Source organism: Lygodium microphyllum, chromosome 8 (genome assembly GCF_053477565.2).
Source record: "Lygodium microphyllum isolate KBCC chromosome 8, Lygodium_microphyllum_v1.1.10, whole genome shotgun sequence".
NCBI lineage: Eukaryota > Viridiplantae > Streptophyta > Polypodiopsida > Schizaeales > Lygodiaceae > Lygodium > Lygodium microphyllum.
Window position 1 is genome coordinate 10520736 of NC_141142.1, and position 14528 is coordinate 10535263.

The window sequence follows — 14528 nt, forward strand, 5'->3', positions numbered from 1 at the left end:
ATACTTGGCGGTTGGGTAAAGCCTTCAAGTCGAACACTGCACAGGATCCATCCTCGATGAGAAAAATCGTGTCTTGCATCCCTGCCTCATACAAAAGAAGACGACCCTAGTTGATTGCTTGCTAGCAAAAAGCCCCCCACGAGATATATCCAAGGCTAGGTGCCACATGGCGGAGAATATGGCAGGCTCCTCTCCACACGAGCTGCTTTGGAGTTTCCAAGTGTTGTTGTGGGCAACACTTGCAAGCTCCATCCTTCTGCATTTGGGCCAACCAACTCCCAACAGTCAGACCCCTAGGTGCCAAAAGGCAAGGGAAGTACGACACCCTCCTCGGCCTCTAGCTGTGCCACAGGTGACGCCAGAAAGTCCAACGGAAGGCATTCGTTATGCAGTGCTCTGCCCAGTATCTACTACACGAAGGTGCCCAATCCATGTCCTGCATCGGTACATGTCTACCGATCCTCGCTGTGTACTCCAAGAACCTCACTGGCTTCTTGGGGACCATAGTGGCCAGCCATAGCTACTCTCCAAGGTCCCACTTGAGCTCAACAAGTGGTCTACTCTGCCATATCCAAAGGTGCCACTCCAGAAACTCCTCCTAGGACACATAAGGGTCTAGTCGCCAGGTCTTCCCCTGAAGTCCAACCACACAAATCCTCCTCCAAGGAAGGACAACAATCTCCTCATTCCATTGCCACTTGATGAGCTAGAATGGGATCCAGGAGAGTGGCTATGGCCGGCCATTGTGGTTGGCAAGAAACCATCGAGGTTCCTAGAGTACACCGCCAGGATTGGCAGACACGTACTGATGCAGGAGGATATGGATTGGGGGCCATCACATAGCAAGCACTGGGCGGAGCAAAGCATCATGGAGCCTTTCTGATGGTCCTTCTGGCACCGCCTATGGGATAGCTGGAGGCCGAGGAGGGTATCGTATTTTTTATGGTTGGTGGCACATGGAGGCTTGGTGGTGGGAAACTGTCTTGCCCAGATGCAAGAGGAGGGAGGTTGTAAGCACTGCACACAACAGCCTCTAGAAACCCCAAAGCACTGTCTCTGGTCGTGTGAGGCGGCGTAGCTCGTGTGGAGAGAAGCATGCCGCATCCTTCGCCGTATAGCACCCAACCTTGGATGTATCTCATGGGGAGCTTTCTGCTGGCAGATAGTTAGCCAAGGCCGTCACCTTCTGTATGCGGCCGGAATGCAAGACACGATATTTATCATCGAGGTAGTGTCGTGCGCAGTAGTGGGTTTAGAGGCTCTACCCATCTGCCAGGTGCTGGAGCCCACAGCAAACCGCTCTGAGGTATGGGAGATCATAGGGGCCCTTATTGGTTGGTATATTTGGAAGGCACGGTGTCAGGAGGCTTTCAGCGGAGAGAGGCTTTCAGTACAGGCGACCTTAGTAGAGATTTGGACCTTCATCATCCACTCCCTCCGCGGCCGATGGGATTAGGTGCAAGGCGAGTCCAGGGCTCGTCAGGAGCTTTGATATCACTTCATGCGTAGGACCTATTTTTCGTGATGCAGGCAGGCGGCCCCAGGTGGCAATACACCCCCCCTCCATAGCAAGCAGTCTATATGATGTATTTTTGACTTTCATTAGCTCCAGCTAGTCTGTTGAGCAGGAGCACTCCATTGTAATCTGTTTTTTTGAGTAATATAATCAGCCACATTTTACTTGCGAAAAAAGGGTAAATCCTTGATGGTTTTACCTTTTCTTATAACGTTCAGAAAGGGTTTTTAAAGAGCGTCCCATCCCAAGAGGGGTATTTGTGTAGTGTCAATAATCAACAGACAGATCATCAGACATTAATGAATCACAATGCTATACTAGGCCTTATCTTAGCCACAGCATTGTACCACACTTTATGCTGTATTTGAATTGTTTGATTTTCTGTTGCAATGATCAAAATGGTTCTATTTTTATGTCATTTGGATAAACATAAGTTAGATGCTGACTTTTGTTTTTCCCACCTTATCTGGCAGCACTGATGAAGCTGGAGCAGATTGTAAATGGCACGTTTATGTAACAGGCCATAGTCTTGGCGGAGCATTGGCAACCCTTTTTGCACTTCAGCTTACTGAAACCCAACTGTTCAGGTAACAATATTTCTTTGTATATCTAGCAGCAGTCTTTGTATGTTTGGTTAATTGTAAGAAGCTAATGCAGAATGGCTTTTTCCAGGGACTGTCACATCAAAGTTACAATGTACAATTTCGGCTCACCACGTGTTGGCAACAAAAAATTTGCACACTGTTACAATGCGGTAAATTTATGTGCAAGTTTAGATGTTTCTACTTGTATACTAGGTTCTGTGAATGTGTGAAAATTTGCTCAATCCTTTGACCAGTATGACCACACAGGATAGAAAAGCTCTTTTTATCTGAAGCAGAGATCATCCTATTAAATAACCTCATCACTATAAAAATGGTATGTACAAAATCCCTCTACATAGAGAAATATAAAACAAAATAAAGGGATTCTCCCACGACTATTTTCTTAAGGGAGATATCCATGATAATGCTAGTAGAATGACCATTATGGCGGTCTATAAGGTCAAACAATGTGGGGAATCCCAAGTACGTAGGAAGGCCTCTCAGCACTTGCTCATGCAATCTAAATCACCTAGCAGCTGCTCCAACCTACCTCTGGGAGTATGATAATCTCAGCCCATATCCATGTTTTTTTTTGCCTGATAAAGTGTGGCTAATTATATTACTTCAAAAAAAACCTGAATACAAGGAAGTGCTCATGCTCAACAGACTAGCTGGAGCTGATACAGAGTCGCAGATATATCAAATGTACAAGCCTCTCACGGCAGTCTAGGGGGGATGGGGGCAAGAAGCCATGGAGAGGGTGTATCGCCATCTGGGGCTGCTTGCCTGCATCACAAAAAACAGGTCTTGGCCGCACCAAGTGCGCATGAAATGACAACGGAGCTCTTGACGAGCCTTGGACTCGCCCTGCACCTGGTCCCATCGGCCGTGGAGGGAGTGGATGATGGAGGTCCAGAGCTCTGCTAAGGTTGCCTGTATTGAAAGTCTCTCTCTGCCAAAAACCTCCTAACACCCCACCTTTCAAATATGCCATCAAGTAGCACCCCCTATGATCTCCCATACCTTAGAGCGGTCTATTGTGGGCTCCAGTACCTGGCGGATGGGTAGAGCCTCCAAACTGACCACTGCGCACAACCCTACCTCAATAATGAATATTGTGTCCTGCATCCCGGCCTCATACAGAAGGTGACGGCCTTGGCTGACTGCCTGCCAGCAGAAAGCTCCCCATGAGATGCATCCAAGGCTGGATGCTATACGGCGAAGGATGCGGCATGCTCCTCTCCACACGAGCTATGCCACCTCACACAACCAAAGGCAGTGCTTTGGGATTTCTAGAGGCTGTTGTGTGCAACGCTTACAACCTCCCTCCTTCTGCATCTGGGCTAGCCAACTTCCATGTGCCACCAGCCATAAGAAATACGATACCCTCCTTGGCCTCCAGCTATCCCATAGACGGCGCCAGAAGGTCCGTCGGAAAGGCTTCGTATGTTTACCAATCCCCGCCAGAGTTCTGTCTCCTCCTCCCAGCTCTAGTGCCTAGCCTATAGGGCTGCCTCTTGGCAAATCCTGCTCAACTCGGCTAGGACCTCTGCAGCCTCCTCTGCGATCCGGTCCCTTCTGCCCCACTCCCTGGGCCCATATCCATGTTAGTTCTTGAAAGTAGAAATATGCTGCTGCTCAATATTGTCACTGCATCTCACTATCTGGATCATCAAGCAGTGATATTGCTGATGAGCTCCCACTTGTGCTAGTGAACTGTTGTCCAGTTGCTCTGATTTGAACAAGGCTCCCCTGGATCCCACTCTACAGGCATGTTTGTTGGCAGCATAGGAGGCTGGCCCACACCTATTGGTTGATAGCAACTCCAAGCCAACTTCCAATCTCCTCTGTTGCACCTTCTAGAGCATGCAGTTGGGCCTCTAGCAACTCCAAGCAAACAGTCAATTGATAAACTCATGTGTGTTAATCTTGACAGAAATAAAGAGATCTTCTTGCTCCTGAAGCCATCTTCTAGTCTCCAACTAGGCAGATCAGTGACAGAGATGGCTTGTAGCTTTGGCGAGCACAGGAATGTTTTATGGCAGCATGGGAGGCTGGCCCACACCTATTGGTTGACATGTGAGGCAATTCTAGGGCATTTTCTCAAAGGAAAAGTGAAAAACCAAACTCACATTGCACCTGAGCAGAAGTTGGGTAGCTTTCTTTTCCTAGCTGGGCATGGGAGTAGAAGTTGGGTAGCTTTCTTTTCCTAGTTGGGTAGCTTTCTCAAAGAAAAAGTGAAAAACCAAACTCACATTGCACCCAAGCAGAAGTTGGGTAGCTTTCTTTTCCTAGCTGGACATGGGAGTACAAGTGGAAGGTTTGTTATTTAACACTCTGCAAGGCATTTTCTTTGCAATCATAAGGGTGGCAAGTTGATGGTGGATAGAGGGCAATCTTGGCATTCCTGAAACTTCTATGGAGGAGGATCCAAATAATTGGGTAGTCTTGGAAGCTAGGTCCACACATTTCGTGGAAAGAAATGAGCAGATTGAGGTTTGTGATGTGTGAGGGATGCACCCTCCATATATTTGACATTGACCCAGGAGTAGAGCGGACTTGCCTCATCAATTTCATAAGATTTTGTGTGTTTCTTCTCATGCACAACACAGGCTGGCATATGCATTATGATGCAAGACAATGATGACTGGACCCCTACCTGTAGCCTACATTGGTCAGAAGAGAGCATGATCAAGCCTTTCAGATGAGCCTTTGTGGCAGCTGGTGATCAAGTATGGTTCCCTCCTTCCTATAGCTGATTGCACAGGAGGCTGTTGCAGTGGATAGTGTGTTGGCACAAACACACAAGATGCGAATCAAATCTGCAAGTGCTGTCCATAACAATGCTTGGAGAATCTAAGCACTGTCTCCGGTTGTAGGTAGTTGAGTTGGTGTTGAGAAGGACTTTCTCTTAAGATCATATGTTGGATAGAGCCTAACCTCGAGTTTATTACCTGAGGGCCTTCATCTAGTAGTTAGATAAAGTCGGCATCCTGTTTATGAGACTGAGATGCAAGACATGATATTCATCCACAAGGCTGGATCTTGTGTGGCAGTAGGATTGGAGGGCTTACCAAGATGGTAACTGCTACAGCCCTGGCATCGCAATCGCAGGTTTGAAAACTCATTGTAAGCCATATTGAGAAGGTTTATCAGGTTGTAAAGGGATGCCCTTAGCAACCAACAATCAAGCACTATGCTATACCAAGGCTAGAGAACTCCTCCTTGGTCCACTTGTTGAAGAACATAACTACTGTTACTATGTTCAAGGGGCTGTCAAAAAGGGGGAAGGGCAGCAAGGGAGGCTGGAGAAGAGGGAAGAGCAGCTGAGGAAACGAGAGAAAGGGAGGAGACTGAGACCACAAAAGAGCTAGATGTAGTTTGCTAACATCTTGATGGATACCACTGCAGTCTTAAGACAGCAATCTATTGTCTGGGGGTGAGTGTAAGGGCTTTGTAGCTATACCACTGAGATAGCCTCTGCTGTCCTTGATAATCCAGCCCAGGATGACATATAGTAAGACCAGGACTTACATGCAGTAAACCCAGGACTCGACATACAGTATTTTAATGTTTTAATGCATATTATGTTAGGAAATTGTAATATTTATGATGTTTTCAAGTCATAGGAGACTCTGTTATTTCTTATTTTGATGGTGCATGCAGTTTATGTAGAATAGCCTTTTTTGTCTACTGTTTGTTTGATGGCATGTGTTCTACTCCCCATAAGCAGAAGGTTAAAGATAGCTGGCGTGTGGTGAACCACCGTGACATTATACCCACTGTTCCACGGCTGATGGGATATTGCCATGTTGCCCAGCCAATCTACCTTACTGCTGGAGATATCTATGGTGCAACTGTATGCTCTCATTCTTATTTCATATTGTCAATTATACACTTTTTACATCCCCAATCTGTGATCAGTTTTCTTATCAGTGTAAAAAGTGCAGGGAAAAGAAATGCTTGAGCTCAAGTAGGTAAACTGAACAGACCTGTACTTGGCTGTAGGTAAATGTGGAACTTCTTGAAGATGGGTATCAAGGAGATGTGATTGGGGAAGCAACACCAGATTTTCTTTTGGAAGAATTTGTATGTGCTAATCCCAATTCACATCCAATTTCTTAATTTGCAGTTTTCTAAGCCAATGTAGATACAAGAAGATTGTCTCTCAGCTAAGTTTTGCATAGTGGAAGCAATACACAAGTAGTTCATGTGTAATCCAGTCTATATTTACTGTTTGTGCACATCCTATAAAACTGGAGGATTTGCATATATCTGCATCAAGTAACACCTGTCTTCATGTTATTCTTTTCTGCTGTAATGGGGCTTTTATTAAAGGTTGCATGGAAACCCTCTTTAAAATTGCAGGGCTTTCTAAGAGGCTACTATGGGTACAAGAGAAGCCATCATGGTCCTTAGGGTAGAACGTTTTGTTATGGATTTATGAATTTGTAGCATCATTCAATCAAGTGCCCGTGGGAGTATGGATGGCATTATTCCATGTGGCATTCATGACTTGTGCCAAATGGACTTACGGATTCTCCAAAGCTTCAATAGATGTGCAAATGTGCCATACACTAACACTAGCAATGATTGGGTATATAGGTGACCTTTCTGCCAATTTTCCTCCATAAGAGAGATGAAAGCCTGATTTTATCAACCAGGCAACTGCCTTCCAATAAATGTAGGCCTTTTAGTTGAACAGCCAATACATTATCTTTTGACTCCTAAAGCAGTTGTCCTCTTTGCAGCCTATGGAAAATAGTCTCAGAAGCTGCAGAACGTTTGAGGCGACTTTTTTTTTGCAAATAAAGTGTGGCTAGTTATATTACTTCAAAAATCCTGAATACAAGGAAGTGCTCTTGCTCAACAGACCAGCTCGAGCTGATACATAGTCACAAATATATCAAATGTACAAAGCCTCTCAAGGCGGTCTAGGGGGGATGGGGGCAAGAAGCCATGGAGGGGGGGGGGGGGTTTGTATTGCCATTTGGGGCTGCCTGCCTGCATCATGAAAAACAGGTCCTAGCCGCCCCAAGTGCACATGAAATGAATAGGGAGCTCTTGACAAGCTCTAGACTCGCCCTGCACCTGGTCCCATCAGCCGCGGAGGCAATGGATGATGGAGGTCTAGAGCTCCGCTAAGGTCGCCTGTGCTAAAAGTCTCTCTCTGCCAAAAGCCTCATGACACCGCACCGCACCTTCTAGATATGCCATCCAGTACGACTCCCTATGATCTCCCATACCTCAAAACGATCTGCTGTCGGCTCCAGTACCTAGCGGATGGGTAGATCCTCCAACCCAACCACTGCACACAACCCTGCCTCAATAATGAATATCGTGTCCTGTATCCCGGCCTTATACAGAAGGTGATGGCCCTGGCTGACTACCTGCCAGTAGAAAGCTCCCCATGAGATACATCCAAGGTTGGGTGCTATACAACAGAGGATGCGGCATGCTCCTCTCCACACGAGCTGCGCCGCCTCACATGATCAAAGACAGTGCTTTGAATTCTCCAAAGGCTGTTGTGTGCAACGCTTACAGCCTCCCTCCTGCATCTAGGCTAGCCAACTTCCCACCGCTAGGCCTCTGTGTACCACAAACCATAAGAAATACGATACCCTCCTTGGCCTCTAGCTATCCCATAGGCAACACCAAAAGGTTTGTTGGAAAGCCTTCGTGATGTTGTGCTCCGCCCAGTGCCTGCTACGTGAGGACGCCCAATCCATGTCCTCCTGCATCAATACGTGTCTGTCGATCCTGGTTGTGTACTCTAGGAACCTTGGTGGCTTCTTGGCGACCCCAGTGGCCAACCATAGCCACTCTCTCGGATTCCACTCTTGCTCATCAAGTGGCCTGCTCTCCCAGATCCAGAGGCGGCACTCCTTGAGCTCCTCCCAAAAGACATAAGGGTCTAGCTGCCATGTGTTCCCCTAAATACCAACCACCCAAATCCTCCTCCATGAAACGACAACTATCCCCTCATCTTGCTGCCCTCTATCAAGGGCCAGACGCCCCCCCTCCTGCACAATGAAGAAATTCCCATGTGGAGCAATGCCCACTCTACTTGCCACCTGTAGGGGATACCTCCTTGTGAAAACCTAGGAAGCCACTCCTGAGTAATTGTTGTGTCTATCTACCTTATCCTCAACTCAACTCCTCTTTGACAGCCTGATGCTCGTTGCAACACCTCCTCATCCACCATCGTGTACACCTCCCGCCATGTCTTGATGGTACGAGCCGGACTGGCCTCCAACCAGCCCACTAGATGTGGGAGCGCTCGCCAATCTATACCCGGTCCCGATCTCTAACCTAGGGTTCCAGATCACCGGTTGATGGTCTATCTCCTCCTGGCAGCTTGGGGGGTTCTGAATTATGGCCTTACAGAAGCCCTACCACACAGGGAGCAAGCTGTGTAGAAAGGGGGATCTGGGGGGGTGATCTGGGCGGTCGTAAAGGTCTATCTCAGGGATGGCCTCCAATCACCACCAAGCCTCGATCTACAATCTTGGAGACCCTCCTATAGTAGGACCTTCCAGGTCAGCCCTCCTAGTGTGAGGCCCCAAACTACTAGCTTGCCCAAGAGGGCCATACTCTAATACTCTGGGTCTATGATCCCAAGCCTTCCCTCTGATTGATGGCAGATAATAGTTGCCCACGCCATCTTGGCCCAGGAATCCTTGGAACCGCGTCTGACCTGAACCAAACAAAGTTCCGCACTAGGCAGCGAAGTTGAACTACGCAGGATGAGGAGAAGCACCAACACAAGGAGATGTACCAGGCCATCGCTAGGAGGGCCTGATTAACCACTAGGGAAAGGCGAGTAGTACTCCAATAGGTCAGCTTCCTCCGAATAGAGTCAAGGACTGGAAAAAACTGTTGGGCGGGAGTGATGTTGAGTCCCACCTGGAACCCTAAGTAACGAACGGTGGTCTACCCTTTGCACACCCATCTAAATCCCAAGTGGATGCCCCACTCCGTGCTAGAGTCCAGGTCTATAAGAAATCCAACCGACTTTCGCCAGTTGATTTTTTCTCCCGCTGTAGTACAGAACATCTCAAGCGCCAGTCTCACTCTCTCCAGCATCAACTCATCGTCCTCTATGTAGAGTGTTGTATCATCTGCATACTCTAAGTCTAACAGATCCATCTCCTCTCTCACTGGAAGTCGGAGGCCGCGTAACCCGCTCACATGTGACTTGAGGAAGTGGGACATCACCTCTGCAAAGAGTAAGAATAGGTACGAGAGCAGGGGACATCCCCGTCGAACCGATCTCTCAAGCCAAAACTCCTCCCCTCGCCTACCATCTATGAGAACCTTGTTGGTAGCTGATCTATAAAGTGTGGAGACCCGGCAGATCCATGCATGGGGGAACCCCAACCTCAACATCGTGCCCTCTAAGAAGTCCCAATCCACCCTGTCATAGGCTTTCTCGAAGTCAAGGAGTACTACGGCCAGTCCGTGCCCACTATGCTAAGCCCACTCTATCACCTCAAAAAAGGTGAATACATTGTCCACGATGCTCCTATGCTGGACAAAGCATGTCTATGTGTCATGAATGATGTCTGGAAGCACAGGGTGGAATCACCTACCAATCATCTTTGTCAGTGCCTTATAGGCCATTGACAATAAGGTCAAGGATCGAGTCATCTGTCTCTTCACCTCCTCCCTCCTACAGATCGAGTCAAGGATCTAACAAGGTCATGTGTCTAGGGCAGATGCTGGTGGATCGACTGTTAGCAGAACCGATCGGACAAGGTAGTGCCCACGAGCTGCCCTACCTGGCCTCCGCGAGAGCATCCCCACTCTCCCACATAGAACCTATCCAACAGCTTCATCAGGACTCCACCTAGGCGCCTGACTACTCAAGAGTAGTCTAGCGACCTCTCCCTCTTGTGGAAAGCAGGGTCTTGCCAAGCATCATGTGCTTCTACTGCCACTAGAAAGACCTACCATGCCTCCTGCTCCTCCCCAACCATGCCTAGTAGTTTTTGCCTCTACCTTGCTGGTCCTCTACAACCTCCAGGTTGTTGAAGTCCCCTCCAACAATCCAGGAGTCCACCTTGGGGAGTCTTGCTGCGATCTCCACCCAAAACCTGCTATGTGCCCTCACCTCAGTGGGGGCATACACATTGAGGTCACCTGTGTTGTGTGGGGCTCAGGGGGGACTGGTTGGCAGGGGTGATGGTGGGGAGGGGGAGGATCGAGGGATGGTGGGGTGGTCAGAGGCATAGGGCGGGTGTATGGGGGGACCGGTAGCTCTGGAGGAGTGGGGCTTTCCCGAGGAGGTGACTCTCACCCTCCATCTCCCTGGTGCCATGGCTGTGTCTTAGGGGCTGCCTACGGCCCCCCCTTTCGTCTCCCTCTCTGTCGTCTCTAGAACCGTGTGAAGCCGTCCATGTCCACCTATGGACCTATCGGCGAAGCCGCCTTAGCTCCGAAGCACGTGCACTCTGCTGCCAGGTGCCCAAAGTCATGGCAACACAGGCATTGCCCTGGCTGCCCTGTCACAATGACGTGCTGCCTGAAGGAGTGTCCGCGTGCCTCAATCTCTAGAAACTGCGGTATAGTCTTTGTCTCTTTCACTGCCACCCGTACCTTTTGGACTCCTACAGCTGTCACTGGTTCCGTGAAAGAGGCGGAAAGGACAGTGCCGAAGAGCATCCAAAGTCTTCCACAAGCTGGCGATACTCTATCGCTAGTCCGGGGAAGAGTTGTGGAGCACGAATGCCTCCACTGTGAAGCCACTGTACCAGGGAACCATATGGATGACCCCCTTCGTGGAGGCATAAGGTGAGCTAGCCAGTAGCTCCCGTGTTGCGTTTGCTGAGGTGAGTCATACCATGAAGATCCCTTGATCCATTAGAACTGCCTCCACTATCTACGTAGTGCTGATGTGCAGTGTGGAGTGAAGCCAATCCCGAAGCTGGGGCCCTGGATGGGGAGTGTCCTACTACCTAACCAAAGACTGTTGTTTCTTTAAGCTCTAGCTTTGTGGCACGGACGGCTAAGAGCTATTCCTCAGAGAGGACGATGTGCAAGGTGTTTGACTGGGGGGCACTCGTAGAATGCACCGGCATGTGACCAGAGGTTTCCAGGACAAGGGTGGGCCTCACTACGGAAAGGCGGAGGGGGGTCAAGGTGGAGGGGTGGGGAATCAGATCCTCAGGCAAGAGGATAGGGCAGGTTTAGGTAGGGCAGGGCGAGGGGAGGGGGGAGGGGGGCAGGGTTTTCAAGCGGGGGCGAGCAGGCGGTCTCTGCAACCTCCTCTACTATCCATTCCCTCCTGCCCCACTCTCTGGTCCAAATGTGCTCTATCTATCTCATCACCTCCTCCCTCCTGTAGATCGAGTCAGGGATCCGACAAGATCGTGTGTCTAGGGCAGATGCTGGGGGGTCAATCGTCAAGAGAACTGGGCAACATGGTGCTTGCCAACTACTCAATGTGGCCTCCACGAGAGCCACCCCACTCTCCCACATAAAACCTATCTAGCCGCTCTAGCAAGTCTCCACCTAGTCGCCTGTATCCCCAAGAGAATTCCAACGACCTCTCCCTCCTGTGGAAGGCAGGATCTCTCCACGCATCACGTGCTCCAACTGTAAGCAAAAAGACCTCCCATGACTCCTACTCTTCCCAAGCCATGCACTAGTAGTTTCTGCCTTTACCCTGCTGGTCCTTCAAAGCCTCCAAGTTGTTGAAATCTCCTCCAACGATTGAGGAGTCCACCTCTGGGAGTCCATCTGCGATCTCCAGCCAGAACCTGCTGCATGCCCTAACCTCCGTAGGGGCATAGACATTGAGGACTCCAATGCACGAGTCCCCAATATTCAGTCTGGTCCATAGAACTTTTTCTGCCACTATCGTCCCGTAATCTTGTACACAAGCAGTGAGATTCACGCCAATAGAGGTGCACACGCCTCCACTTCTGCCGTGGGCACCTATGGTCTGCTCCCAGTACGTGTGCCAGCTGCCCGGAAGTACCTTCCCAACCCATTGGGCCTGGGTGGGGGTGAGCATGTGCTCCTACAGAAGCAAGATGTCAATCCGTCCAGAAAGGGCAGGCTGCAGCTCCTGCCGAACAATCAAATTCCTGGAACCATGTGCCCCACTGTAGTGGAGACTATTCACATTCCAAGATGCAAGGTGTAAGCTCATGGGGAAACCTGTGACTAACCGAACAGGCATCTATTCGGTGTGGATGCTATTGATGAGGAGAAGAGACTGTGAGGCATGCAAATGCGCTTTGCCGCCGGTCTGGACGGTGAACTCCAGTCCCCCATGGTGGCCCTTGGCCAGACCATAGGGGTGATAGATGCACCAAGTGGCACTATCACTACATCTATCAACCATGCTAAGAAGCGCGACTCTGTACACTGGTAGAAACGGGCCGCCTGTGCCGGGGGCCACTCGATCACGTCCCTCGGAGCTCTCCACTGTGGGGGGTGCTCTAAAGATGATGCTCAAGTATGAGACCTCAGCACTAACCGACCAATTAATGTCCATCATGCAACTAGGCCATTGTTGTGAAAACAGTGCTAATCCTTCATCTTCCATCCACTGGGAGGTGTGATCCGCCACCTGACTCTTCAACTCCTCCTCAATCTATGTAGTCGTCCATTCCCCTGAGTGAGAGACCTGAAGAAAAAAGGCATAGTTTGGTCCTTCCGGTGGTGCTAGTAGGTGGACCTTGCCCCTCCTTGACTTACGAACCACGAAGATCCCCACCTCTAGAGGTAGTGGGAACTCTCCGCACTCCGCAACTCTCAAGTAGGACCATGGGCCACTGCAGAAGAACTCTTGTGGTAGCAACTGTGCCTATCTTGGGAAAGTATGGCGAGTGGCAAGGGCGGATGAGTTGGTGGCTATGTGGGAGGGGAAAGACTGATGTTGCGTGGAGGAGATAGGTGTGTGTGGCTCATCATCCCCTGTGGGAGGAGGGGGGTGGGTCTCGGCGGGGTCACCTAAGCCTGGTGTGGATCAGGGGGGGTGCTCCGTAGCGGGGGGGGGGGGGGGGGGAGAGGATCGAGGGATGGATGGAGATACATGGTGGGTGTGGGGGGGAGGCATGGCATGGGGGGGAGTCAGGTGAGGGGACTATGGGGACTCAGGAGGGGCGGTCTGTGGCGCAGGTGGAGAATGTGGAGGGCTGCGGTCCTACCGGGTGGGACAAACAAGGGGGGCTGTGAAGTGCTCTGCTAAGGGGGCGTTGCACGCCTACTTGCACCTTGCTGATGAGGCTGGGTTTGTTGAGCTGGCTGCGCCACCTCCCGCCATCTCCCTCTCTGTCGTCTCTAGACCCGAGTAAAGCCGTCAGCATCTAGCTGCGGGCTTGTCGGCAGAGCCGCCTTGGCACCGAAATGCGTACAAATTACTGCTTGGTGCCCAAAATCGTGGCAGCGCAGGCACTGCCCTGGTTGCCCAATCATAATGACCTACTGCCTAAAGAAATGCCCACCTGCCTCAATCTCTAGGAACTGTGGGATATTCTTGACCTCTTTCACTGCCACCCGTACCTTTGGGACTCTTGCTGCTGTCACTATATCCGTGAAAGACACGGGAAGGATAGTGCCGAAGAGCCGTCCAAAGTCTTCCACCAACTGGCAATACTCAATTGCCAAGCTGGGAAAAAGAAGGGTGACCGGGTACCGAAGAAACCTGTTGTGGAGTGCAAACGCCTCCACAGTAAAGCCACTGTACTAAGGGACCATGTATATGACCCCTTTCGTGGACGCATATGGTGCACTAGCGAGTAACTCATGAGTTGCGTCCGTCGAGCTGAGTCGGACCGTGAAGATCCCTTGGCCCAATAGGGCCGCCTCCATGATCTGCGCTGTGCCGATCCACAACATGGAGTAAAGCCAGTCCCGAAGCTGGGCCCTAGTTGGGGAATGTCCTACTACCTGACCATAAATCCTTGTTTGTATTAGCTCCAACTCCTTAGCTCGGATGGCTAAGAGCTACTTCTCAGAGAGGACTACGTGCAAGGTGTTTGACTAGGAGGCACTCGCAGAGTGCGCCAGTGTCTGACCAGAGGTTTCCATTGTGCGTCCCTTCTGAGAAAACTACCAATCACGTCACGGTGCTACCTAAAAGGGGGAAGGGGGGGGGGGGGAACTGCTGTTTTTGATCCACCGCGGATGGGTCTGGGGCTCGGGATGGGGGGAGCGTGCCAGAGGGGGAGGAACTGGAGCAGAAGGTAGCCTTGGCGGGGGGGGGGGGGGATAGCGAGATGTCTGGGCGGGGAGGGGGGGATGTCTTGCCTGGGCAGACGGAGGGGGGGGAGGGGAATGACAACTTTGGGGGGGGGGGGGGGGGGGGAGGCGGCAATCACGCCTGGTTGGACAAGCGGGGGAAGGCGCCAAGCAAGCGAGCTGGCTAGTCGCATGGGCGGCCAGAGGCGGGGACAGCTATCCGAAACGAAGAGGCA

At 50.6% G+C, this 14528-nt stretch overlaps 1 protein-coding gene across 3 annotated transcripts in view; it reads left to right on the plus strand.

Annotated features, from left to right (window-relative positions):
- LOC148031961 (putative triglyceride lipase) overlaps positions 1-14528 on the plus strand; it is a 248498-nt gene that overhangs the window by 172734 nt on the left and 61236 nt on the right. For all 3 annotated transcript variants that reach the window (XM_087682557.1, XM_087682558.1, XM_087682556.1), the window contains 4 exons: positions 1990-2103; positions 2189-2270; positions 5834-5959; positions 6109-6189. In XM_087682557.1, the coding sequence (XP_087538683.1) occupies positions 1990-2103; positions 2189-2270; positions 5834-5959; positions 6109-6189 (403 nt within the window). The remainder of the gene's footprint in view (positions 1-1989; positions 2104-2188; positions 2271-5833; positions 5960-6108; positions 6190-14528) is intronic.